General features: G+C 41.1%; 1 protein-coding gene across 1 annotated transcript; it reads left to right on the top strand.

Annotated features, from left to right (window-relative positions):
* Positions 1 to 7559: 7559 nt before the first annotated feature.
* Positions 7560 to 9343, top strand: RB195_026415 (uncharacterized protein; the record flags this gene model as incomplete). Its single annotated transcript, XM_064214961.1, has 4 exons — positions 7560 to 7667; positions 8789 to 8917; positions 9078 to 9145; positions 9253 to 9343. The coding sequence occupies 4 exons, from the start codon at positions 7560 to 7562 to the stop codon at positions 9341 to 9343; spliced, it is 396 nt and encodes a 131-aa protein (XP_064070842.1).
* Positions 9344 to 13067: the final 3724 nt, after the last annotated feature.

Below are 13067 nucleotides of genomic sequence, written 5' to 3'. Positions count from 1 at the left end.
TACTTGAGCATGCTGCAAAAGGAAATTCCAAGCAAATTCTTCTTCCACATTTAGATATTTCAATTTACACTTACCTCTCTCATCTAGCTAACCCTTTGTTGCTATTTAAATCCCTGATATCATTTTTGACTTTGTTCTATGCTGTGAGCGGTTGTTGAGTGTGTAATATAACAATAATGGTGATGGTACAGAATGAACCTTTTTACTGCATTGCTGAACATCTTCACTGGCTTCTTTTTGCAGAGTGTTTTTGTCAAACGTTCAGCAACCCGTCAAACGAACCTTTAGAGAGCTCTCTTTTTGCGTTCCAAGAACTTTTTGCATGTAATAGGAAATGAGCGAAACAGAAAGAAAGACTTGTAGAGTAAAATACACCTACCGAGGCCCGTCTTTCTTGTTACTACTCTCATTAATCTGTTAATTCACTTTCAAATTCCTAATATTTGTGGGAATCCAACTAGGCGGTTAGATTTGATCCGAAGAGTAGCTCTCCTTTCGAACTTTAGCATCGCCATAAATGGGGACAATCTTAGACGTAGCTTTGATAAACTCGTAAAAAGGAAAATTGTATTGTGCGAAGTTACACATGAGCGAAATAAATGAGGTACTAAAGTAAACAGAGAACGAACTGTTTACTCGTATTTTTTACGCCGATTTGGTAGTATATACTTTTCGGATAAACTTCTATACTAAGCATAAGAACCGGTATGGTTTTCTGTTCTTCTCCTCAAACTCTCTTTTGCACACGTTTTCGAATGCACTTAGCAAGACGTTGGCGTTCGTTCGCGCACATAAAAACCATGTGAAAAATCACTTGTATGTGTCTGCTTCAAGAAAAAGAAAATCGGATTGTTCTGAGTTCCCTCTATTGTATTTGGAATTTTTATTTATTAATGTTGTTGTATACGTATATCTTTGTAAATATAGGTCTATAAAGCCCAATTCCCTTACCAATTTCTTCTGAAATTTGTGCAAACAAGTAGTGAATAATATGTCCAAAACTCTGCATCTCTTGGCAAAGCGTAGATGCTGTAATCGCAATCTCTGGTCAACATCACGTAGGTTAATCACTAAGCACTACAATTGGGCACATATTCTTTTGAGAAAAAAGGCCAGACAAAGGGGTGGTGCGATTGTCAGGCTACAGTTTGTCTTCTGTTGTGTTCGTTCTCTCGTTATCACTGCGACGTCGTGTCTTCATATCAGGTCGAGAAGTGAATTTCTCTTTGTCTACCGTTGCTCCTTTTTTTTGAGGGACCCATTCTCCTCTCGGGGGTTACATAGATCCTTCACTCCTGCCGCGAGAATACATATGTATTTGCAACGTGGCATCTGCTGTGATTTTTTGCCTCTAGTTCTTTTTCTGAGCAACTTTCCCCTAGTTGACGGAATTGTGCGCTCTGATGTAATGGAAGCTCTCTCAAGCACTTTCTCTTGTTTCATACTAGTGGTATCCATTCCATGGTACACTACAATGAACAATATCCAAAGAGATTCACAGGACTTCAAAGACAAATAAAAATGAAAGAAGTACTGAGGAAGAATTGACTGATTGTTCATCAATCGAGTACCTCAGTAGATCGAGAGCAGTTGCTGAGCACTGCACGGATACTGTAGCGTTTGCCGGTTCCCATGCTCTGCCCTATGAATTTCCCTCCGTTTAATTCGAGGCATTGCACGTCATTACAGTCAGGTCGTATAGAACAAAAACCCCATGGTCATCTCATGCCCTTAGTTTCGTCTAGGTGAATATATAACTTGAGGGGTGCAGTCTTTTAATTCCTTGTAACTTTGCTATTTTTCTCATACTGTCGCTGGCTCTGATGTTTCGGGAAGAGAAGATTTTGTGAAGTTCCGTCGAGGAAATGAATAACTACGTTATCTCTGCCCTATTACGAACACGTAGCCCTTTATTCCTACTTGTAATTTCGTATTTATGCCCTTTTGGAACGATTCCCTCACGTAGACGAATTGTACTAGAGAACTCGTGGAAATGACAGAAATTGGTGAGCAAAGGTCACTCCAGTGCATCGTAGCGTTTATTTCTCGCTAGACTACACACTGATCTGTGAACACAGATATACACCACAGGAAATACCCTCCGAACGCCACTATGCTGGAGTGATGTGCTTGTGTTGGTCACAAAACAATACTTTTTCTCCTCTTTGAAATAGAACTTCCAAAGAAGTCTTCCTAACTGAATGGCAATAACTGTTGTTCAGGGACGAGAAATCGATTTCTCCCATCGCTCGCCGCTCGACACGGATTGTTGTGTCGTTAGGACACGAGGCCACACATTCACTCTTATCTTTTACGCCGCTTCTGTCGAAGCATCAGCCCTTTCGGTTTAATCGAGAACAACCAATATTGCTAGCTCCTATTTTTCCGACTTTCCTCGTTTTTCCACATATCATTTTGTTTTATTTTTTCCTTATTTCAACTATGCTTCTTATTTAGGTAATGCGAGCTTCTAGGAATGTTCACCGTGCTTTTCTCCCTTATTCGAATTCTTCAAATTAATGCTTTCAGAGCACCGGTTTAAAATTGCATACTTGTTGATGAAAACTTAATTTGCCACTTAAAAACCGGTTTCACTCAACCTTTATGTAGAAGGACGGTGTGCCTTACTTTTGGAGAATTTCGTCCTCGAACAATTCCCTTCTAGTGATTTCCTGTTGGCGAATATTCTCCTAGCTGTTTACAGAACGCCACTACCAACCGTTGAAAATTTCATAGCCGAATTCAAGCCTTTTCTGTTTTTTCTTATAATCTTTTCATCCTTCCGTTTTTTCGTCGCAAATGGTCGACCAAAAATGGGGGAAATGGCTATTTCAAATAGTTTTTTTTTCTTGAGAATAATGTATCTATTCTGCGAACGAATAATAATTCGGTTGCCAGATCGGTACAGAGACGAGGCGCGAGAAACGCTCGAAGTGCTTTCGCCAACCGTGAAAAGCAGTGATGCCTCTAGAACCAGGAAGTACCTCACAAAACACGAGCGCACAAAGTCTGCTTCATGAGATTTTTCAACCCTTAAAGAAGTTATTTGCAATGATACGTTGCCTTCGTTTCTTTTTGAAAAATGTTCTCGATTGGTACGTTAAGCTCTCAAAATGATATGATGCCTCATAGAATTGCTTAAGAACATTTATAAGCGCCCTCCTAGTAATTATTGAACCAACAGATAATTTCCGAGGTTTCGGAATTTGGAAAAAAGTTTCAGAAAAAAACCTTAAATGCCATTGCATAAGAGTCATTGCATCAAAATTATCTTAGCTTTCTTTGGATAGTTGGTTTTTTTTTTCTCGAGAGAATTCGAAAAAGCTAAGAGGTTCACTAGATCTAATTTTGAATAAGCAGTTCTTTTTGGCCAGAAACGTTTCCAGAAAATGTGTCATTTTTGTTTCATGTATGTTTTTTGCAGAATGTATTCAGTGTGTAGCACTATGTGAAAATATGAAAAACTTGTGCAATTCTGCAGCTCGAGCATCGCACAGCTACAATCATCAGGTCTTCTGATCTTCCCAAAGGAGTTTCCTTTAGGAAGAGTTTTCGCAGGTTTTTTTTTTCATTTCTCCAGCTTCACATCGTTTCGGAAGAGCATGTGTTCTCTCTCTCAGTATCACTCCTAGTCCTATTCAAGCGACCAGTTTTTCGCAGAATGTACACCATCGCCTTCACGATCACTAAATGTGTTTCGATCGACATCAGCCGTCCTTTTCAAATAGAGCGACTACTTATTTTCCTATGTCCTCGACACATTTGAAAAATTAGATCACGGAAGTATTTGCGACGTGCACCATTGGGAGATTGTCTTTACGGAACCAGCAAGTGTCAAATGCAGCCAAATCGTTGTTGCCTGCAGAAGAGGTCGTGGATAGCCTCGAGCAGGCGTATCCGACGATGGATAAAGAGGCTCGCATAGATTTTCGAACATGCTTTCGATTATGTCTTGCCTGATCTATTAAAGAAGTATTGAAGTATTTCCTAAGGAGGTTCACCGTCGCTGTCGTCGCTGCTCAAGTGGCTTGCTCTACCCGTCTAGCACCGATCATATTCTGCATCGCACACGACTTGAAAAGATCTGATGTACATATCAACCGCGAAAATACGAAAGGTTTGGTTGGCCTTGGGGCGGACTCGAACCATTGATCGACAGTGCAGTCGCACTGCAACCTCTTACCAGCTGCGCTACATTGGTGAAATAAATAGGTACCATGGTGCATAGCGTGGTATGGTCATGATTGATGGGTGTACTGGTACTGAATCCAATCAAACTTCGATGACTTGACTAGATGGTATTTATTCCCATCAGGATGAAAGCGTATCTAGTACCACCACGCTTAACTGAGTTATAAACAGTTTATATCTTCATACACTCTAATACATACAAAGAAACCCTACCATCGTCGATACGACACCGATACATTGTTAGGTTTGACAATTCCGAGGAAGCAACGTGCAACAAACTCGTTGATTCAATATTTTGACGCATTCCTTGAAAAGCCTTTGTCTTTACGGAAGAAAACACAAGGAAGTGAACAAATTCTGCGAAGCAGACACTGGATTTTTCTTAATACGCTGTGACGATGTTCACGAGTTAAGGTTGAAGTGTTTTGGAAAATCACATACATTTATTGGAACTTCCTTATGGAAATCTTAAAGGATGAAGGATAAAGTTTCTGGCGTTAATCAATCCGCTTGGGATGCGCCCCCACGTTCACTTCAATTCAGAATCGTTTGAGGTTTACGAACGTGTATCCGGCCTATACAATGACTTGCGGTGACTAGCCGACTAGGATTCGAACCTCCGATCGATCGTGCAGGAAGCGGAACCTCTAACCGCTACACTACACCTGCCCTTATGGAAATCTTACTGGAAATTATTGGTTTGATACATTGCTATTCAATTGAAATCCGTCCGCGGATAAACGCATCACACAGCGGAGTAATTTTCCCGCTCGTATTAGCACTGGAATTGTTTCTGCAATACAGGGCTGGGTCCCGCATCGATGTAGTTAGGGAAGTGAGGGAAGTCATGTGAATTACTTATGATGTGATTTCTCTGATCAACAAAAGCGTATGCGTTTCATGATTTCTAGCAGGGTTCTCGTTACAACAGCCTTTCTTCATTATATTACGATCAACTAAAGGCAGCAGATCGCGAATCTGACGTAGTGAAGGATCCGCGGGAAAAGCAGAGACGGGATTGTACATTCCGAGGTGGTTTTGCTCATCTCTTCTCGTTGTGAAAAAGGGAATCCGCGGGAAAAGATAGAGGTGAGATGCGGGATCAGGGTAGTTGCGCTCATCTCTCGCTGATCGTCTTAAGAAATGATGTGGAAACCACTTTGGTTACTACAAGGTACGTTAGAACGATCCTCTGTGTACACGTTCCGGTCCCCTCAGCAGCTTATTCGTTGGTTTCACTTGAATAGGCCGGCGAGAAGACATCACTGATCTTCGACCGCTTGCACGTGCATAAGGGTCGTTGCAAGTGAAAAGCGACGTAGATTTTTACGACATCGGGAAGAGGTGAGCGGAACAACCACGGATCCTGCAATCTACAACCGCATTTCCAGCTTTTCCCGCGATCTCCCCCACCACGTCAGACTCGTGGTATGCTGCATTTAAGACACTATAACTATGTTATACTGTAAAAACTCCCATAGTCCAGACAACAGGTGCTTCGAATTTTGAAATATCTAGAGAATGTTGTTATAAATGCTCCTTTATGGTTTGAAGGCATCCCCCCCACGAATTTGTGGTGGTACGGGTTTCACGCTGGTAATGCTTATACGGTTTGGGGAAGGGGTGATTCCGCTCATTTCTCCCTGCATCACTCTAAACAGACGGCTTCGGAACCAGGCGGTTCTTTTTGACGTCCTCTGCAACGCACCACCCTTGCGCCTCGCCCCTGCCTGCCGTCATGAGAACTTCCCCACATTCTACGACTCCGCATAGGTATAACCCACAGGGTCCGTACCGTACCACCCCAGGATTCGTGGGGTGATGCCTTTAATCCGTCCCCTGTTTGATTCACTGCCTATTGTTCTCCATAAACGATAAACGCAAAAGCGTTAGATGGCGTATCGAGAGGGTCTGGGAGCTGTTACTTTCATTGTTTTTGTTGGGGTGCCTACGAGTTTTTTTTTTGGATGAAACCCTTATGAGCCTGACGATTAGACGTTATTACCTAAGAATTGTACATTGGGCAGCGATGAGCATTCCATCTCAGTAATTCGACATGTTTTGATTTCTTAATCATTTGTCACTGTGTGTTATGATTTCTTGTTATCGTGTTATTGTGAATTATTACTATTGTTCAGCATAGTAAACAAATCGCACTGCACCAAGTTGAAAACCATGATCCTAATGAAAGTTTCATCCAAAAATCTCGCAGGCACACAAATAGAAAACATAAAAGATAAAGTGAAGTATCTAGCGTTAATCAGTGCGCTTGGGATGCGCAACCGCATTCACTTCAATTCAGAATCGTTCGAGGTTTACGGACGCGTAACCTGCCTCTGCGATGACTCGCGGGGGCTAGTCGATGTACCGAGTCAGTGTTTTTATCCTCCCAGACAAGTCTGGTGCCAATCTGTCGACCCCGCAGGGATGATAGGCTTGGTTTGCACTACGGATTCGAGCGTTCGATCGATCATGCTGCAGCCACAGCGCAACCTCTTACAGACAGCGCCGCCCCGCCCCGCAGTAGGAAACGTGGACATAAGTATGCCGAGGTCCGAAGACACGAGAATGTTTGAATTGCTGCTTCCATTATTTTTTTTTTTGCTCCACAAATTAAATTTTTAATTTCTCTGGAATTTTTGTTCTCGTTCAAATGTGGTTTGTATCTGGTCATTTCTCCACCGTTCTTTTTGATATTGGATCAGTCAGAGGCTGCAGCTCTGTTCTCACTGATTCTTATTATTCTTGCTGTTCTTATTCTCACTGATTAAAAATCCTATGGTGCTTACACATTTACCCGTGTAGCCTAAGCTGCGGACTTTCTTTACGGTATCTCGCTGAGATTTTTCACATTTAAACCTTGCTCGTACGAAAAGAAATCCCAAAGAAAGCAAAATTTCAAACTGTAGCACATGATTGTTTTGGCTAATTCAAACGAGTTTTGGCCACATCTGAGCCCCGCAAACAGGGAGTTATACCCCTCCTTAATGTATTCTTCAATTTTGCCTTTTTCAAAAAAAAAAAAAGAAATATTGTTTGAGTCATACAGAGGACAATCATCTTGCTAAAACAACGGATTGGTTTCAATAGCATTTCTTCAGATCACCACTTGTATACCTAGACCTCTTCCAGTCTCTCCGTACCAATGGGAACATTTTTCCCAGTTTTCACATGCTCATGTTAATTACATCTATTCTTAACACAAACATTTCATCATCAATAATTTCTAAATTCAATTTGATGTACTTCCTGACATGATTTTTACATCTTTCATTCCACACTTCATGATTCTATCCTAGTAATGTATTTGCGTTTAAATTTTCTACTCATTTTCCATTATGTGATCTATTTCCTTTCAATCACTTAGCATGGCGCCTTCCCTTACAAGGAAGGAGGTATCACAACACAACAACAACAAATCAGCTTGGTTCGTAATCGGCAACAAAGTTTACGATGTCACAAAATTTTTGGATGAGGTCTGCTCTTATTTCTAAACTGTTTATTGAGTCATTACTCGATTAGCAATTTTAACCCTTTCTAGAAATGAATGTTAACGTTTTATGACGATACGCTAAGTGATTATCGTTTCAATAGTCCAGCTTCACTTTTCTTCGTATTTTTGAAAGCCAGCTCGTGCCTGCGCAAAGTTCGCTCCAATATTATTATAACCTCAGCTCCTGAAAATTTTAAGTGCAAATGAATCTGTCCTTACTTTTTCAATTTTGTGTCGATTTTTTGTTCCTATATTTCTATTACGAGTGCACTAAGTGTAATAATACATATTATGGGACGTCTTATAGATTTCATCGAAAAAAGAGATGAATAGGTAGCAGGGAAAGCGAAAGGCACTTAAAAAAGGATGAACTTTGACGATAAGTTGAGTGATCATTCATGAATGCCATAGTTTGTGCAAAAAAAAAATGAAGAGGAAAATTTTGAAAAATTAACGCAGAGGTCGCTTCAAGCTTCGTTGACATTGTTCGTTGCGGCTGAAAAATTTAACATACCACGAATCTGAGGTGGAGCGGATTTCAGGTGGAGTATGCGTATGCGGGGTGGTTCCGCTCATCTTTCCCTGCACCACTGCAAACAGCCGCCTCCAGAACGCTGTTTTCACACCATCTATTGCAACGCTCCACCCCTTGTACCGCCTCCGCCCTGCGATTCGTCAAAAATCAATTCGGACTGCCCCGATAGGCAGTAAGGGACGCTACGCGTGCAAGGGTGGCGCGCTGCAACAGAAGGCATCGTACAGAACAGCATTCAAGGGCCGGCTGCTTGCAGTGATTCAGAGAGAGATGAGCGGGACCACTCCGGTCTCCATAGTCTACGACCCCGTTTACGGATACTCCACCTGAAATCCGTACCACCCCAGATTCGTGGTATGCTACCTTCAAGGAACACGCTTGCCCATTTTGAGAATACGAATTCTTTTTAAATAACAACTCGGTTGTTATAAAACTTTGTTCGAAAACACAGCCATATGTTTCCAACAGGAATGCTACTATTTTCATTTGAGTTTTCGTCTAGTTCCCCCTTTTCCATTCATTACTCATTCATTTCTGAATGTTGATAGCTAATAGTTCCGGGAATTCAGCATCCTGGAGGTTGCGAAGTGCTGCTGGAGCAAGCTGGCGGTGATGCAACCGAAGCATTTGAAGACGTCGGTCATTCAACAGATGCTCGTCAAATGAGAGAAGAGTATCTCGTAGGAGATATTGTTGAAGTGAGATTTACGAGTTTTCTCTTAAATACGTGAGTTCTGAATACTCCGGGAAGGAATTTCTTTATGCTTCATTCAACAAGCGAATTTGGATAGCCTATTTCGTGGAAAATATTGCTGCAATGAGCTTCAGAAGCCCAATTTAAACACAACGTGTTTTCAGGGAGAGAAGCAGTTATATTCTTACGACAAAAAGACGTGGACCACCAGTTCGTCGGATAATCAACAGAGGTTAGATCATCTTTGTTCAGCACTCAAAGCGTAGCTGATCAAAATGACCAGCTGGAACATTCTTGAACTAAGAGCACACCAAGTTGACATTAACTGCTCTGCTTTAGAGGAGCGTCGTCGAATCCGTTGGAAGCATTGATTTACCCTGGTTTGATCGCCATTGTGGTTGCCCTCATATACTATCTTCTGTCCAATTAGATTCTGTTTATGAATCTCATTTTCACTTCATTTTCTCGCGTTTCCCTTTACTGGTATATCATAGAGAATGGATTTTGGAATACGTTAATAAATTTTTGATAATTTCACTTCACTCTTGCACATTCCTTTGCACAGTGATGGTCCACCAAGCGTTGTTCTACTCCCTTCTCCTCGATGGAAAACTAGTTCTGGTTGTTCGATCTTTTCGCGAAATCGCTCTTGAAGCTAGCTAACACGAGTGTTTTTGAATAAGCCAAATCAAGTAGATATCCAATGGAATTTCCAAAGTAAGGAGAAGCCAATTAAAAGCACCAGAACAGAATCTGGAAGGAGCAATCTAACGACATATTTTAATTATCAACTAAGATCACTGAATGCAGCGCAACTCTCCCACTATTTTTATTACTATGGCACAAGAAAAATGGCTTCTGATTCTGTACTTAAAAATCTACTATTTGTCTTACCTTATACCACTATCTTGCGTTCATTTTTCAACCCATTTCAAAGTTACTCAAGCTCTTCAAATGCCTTTTCAAGAGTGAGAAGAATTTTTTCATTTCCCATTTAATCTAGGTAGAAGCCCGATTCCTGACCGGCTGATTAAAGACATCACCCCACGAATCTGAGGTGGTGCAGATTTCAGGTGGAGTATTCGTATACGGGATGAGAGACTACGGAGAGGGAGGTAATTCCATCCACTTCTTGCTAATTGCCGTAAAAAACGGCCCGGAAGATGCGGCGCCGCACAAGACTGGCGCGCTCCAATCGAACCCTTTGTACAAAATGATGCGCCAAAACGAATGAAGCCGTATCTTCCGGGCCGCTTTTTACGGCAGTTAGGAAGAAGTGGACGGAATCACCCCCTTCTCCGTAGTCTCCCATCCCATATACGAATACTCCACCTGAAATCTGCACCACATCAGATTCGTGGGGTGATGCCTTTAACTCCAGACGAACTTGATGAAGAAGAAGACTTGAAGAACATTATCAGACTTCACTCCATCGACGTCACTCGGTTCTTCACGAACCCTCAAAATAGCTAACTCCAATTGGCATTGTAATATGATGTTTTTTGACTTTGCTCTGCAAGTCATAACAAAGTGTTCAGGGACATGCTGGAATGCCTTTATTTAAAGGCATCACCCCACGAATCTGAGGTGGTATGGATTTCAGGTGGAGTATTCGTATACGAGATAGTAGATTATGGAGGGGGGGGGGGGTGATCCCATCCATTCCTTCCTAATTGCCGTAAAAAAACGGCCCGGAAGATGCGGCGCCGCACAGGGCTGGCCCGTTCCAGTCGAACTCCTCGTTGAAAATAGTGTGCCGGAACGCTCGAAGCCGTATCTCCCAGGCCGTTTTCTACGGCAATTAGGAAGAAATGAATGGAATCACCCTCCTCCCCGTAATCTAGGACCAAGTATACGAATAATCCACCTTAAATCCGTACCACTCCTGATTCGTGGGGTGATGCCTTTAAAACCATCAGCCCACAGCCTTCTCACTTGATGTGACCATACACCTATTTCCGACTTTTTTCTATTATTCCTTTGAGGCAACGTCCGGTAAATTTTCGAAATCGAACCTCTCAATAAGCGGGAAGAGGCCGCATGCTTACAGTTTGCATACATTTGCGCAGTTTACAAATATCATGGTACGCATAGGCGAACCAACTCCCTTCAGAAGTTCTTGATAAACTATTGCTGGCTTGACCCGAGACAACTTAGAAATCAGCTTTTCCTCATTTTGCAAGAGCACGCATAGCCGTTTTCATAGCTTTGTTGTGTCGCGCGCGCCACACTATGAAGGATAAGAGAGCAGCATGTGCGGTCTCTTTACTCCTAACGATGCAAAGAACTTTTTCTTGTATACCTTTTGCTGCGCGCGAAATTCCAGCGTCACTTTGTTAAGCATATCAAACAAACACGATAAAGGCTTAAGTTAAAAAGTTGGATCGTTCCCCTCTACCTAGACGATCCTTATTAAATTACCCTCTCGTGATGCTCCTGAATAAGGAAGGAAGGCTAATCCACAAAAAAAAACAGTAGTAAAAGCAATCTTAAATGAATAGTAATACATGAAAACAATGAATGAATGACAAGTAAAAAGTAAGGAAACAATAAGGAAACGAAAGAAATGAGACTAAACTTGTAATTTAGCAATTGTGATATTCAGTTACGCGGCTAAATCAAAAATTTCTTTGAATTAACATCTCATACTATTTGTAGAAGGCAAAAAATAAAGTGCATAGACATTCAATTAGTGATTGTAAGGAAAAATGTGGTGAAGCTAATCATGCATTTTCTGCATACACATTAAACCGCGAGTGCCACTGAATGCGACAACTCGGTGCTCCTTTCCCATCGGAAAAGTCAGCACCAGTTGATCAACCCAATCGAGATGAATGACCAAGTTGGCACCATGGCGGACTCGAATAATCGGCTGAGCTGACAACCCATCGACTGCCCTACACCCGCCCTTTGATTATAGGGCTAACAAATTTAACAATAAGTTCAATGTTATCTACCAGTTCACATTTATAGACAATAGCGTTATTTCTACATACACACTTGAAAATACCAGCATAGATGAAGTTTTGTGAATAGTTGTTTGAAAGTTGGTTTTTTATTTCTATAAGTTTATTGGTGAAGAATTCTATTTTAGAGCAAACATTAGATCCTTAAAATTTCTGTGTGGAGAGTGGCTATCGCCATCTTAAACTGTTCAGAGTCGTGTCACTATTGCTGCCAATTTAACATATTCATATTAATGTAGTACATTACCTTACTATTTCATTTAAGCATTCTGACATTAGCTTCTGAATTCGTGCCTTTTCAGCATTTGGTACTACGAGTACTTTCGTGTATTCCGACATCAATCCTCTATTTATTTGTTGTTGATGAGCGGCCAATTTCGTGGAGTGATCCACATTTTTGTAATTAGAACCGGTTTCTAAATATTACTTCTTACACCACAATTAGGAAATGTTTGTGGTCAATGGTTACCTGAGGATTTCCGTCATGACAGGTACAGTTGAATATACTGAAATATTAACATTAAATATCCAGATAAAGGTAATTATAGCACCACTCATAATGTAATTGTCACGTTAGAACATATGTGGGTATGGAAAAGATATACTCAGTCGGTATGCACAAAAATATATTAGAATTAATTAAATTAAAAGACAACCCAAAATCAACTTGAGACACAACTCAAGTAGTCAAATAAAACTGAGTATATAAGAAAGACATATAATTAATGTGTGCCCTAAGGTATTTTAAGTATTTCCACTAGGTACGACAACAGATACTACGGTATATCCACATAAGACAATGATGTTCCTACCTACATTGGCCCTTTAACCTTTCTTGACTGCACGTACACTGTGTCGGGAGATTTCGAGGTTTATTTCTGTTGGGGTTCAGATACAATCCCATTACTACTCATTCATTCATTTAGGAGAGCCACACCTTCTACTAAAAATAGAGACTATTAGATGGGTATTACAAGAGGAAAATGGCATACGGGGTAAATTTTTCGTTCCGTTTTTCCATGACCCCTGTAGTATTAGCTGTTCCGTGAGGAGCAAAATAGGAAGTACCAACTCCTATTAGTAAATCTTCCAGAGTGAACATTAGAGATCCTAGAAGTTTCTATGTGGAGAGTAGCTATCTTAATTTGTTCTGAAACTATTGTTGCCTGCGGATGTAGGCCAGGTGTG

This window comes from Necator americanus, chromosome X (genome assembly GCF_031761385.1).
Source record: "Necator americanus strain Aroian chromosome X, whole genome shotgun sequence".
Taxonomy (NCBI): Eukaryota; Metazoa; Nematoda; class Chromadorea; order Rhabditida; family Ancylostomatidae; genus Necator; species Necator americanus.
The sequence above is the reverse complement of the archived record's forward strand: the minus strand, read 5'-3'. Positions and strand labels throughout refer to the sequence as shown.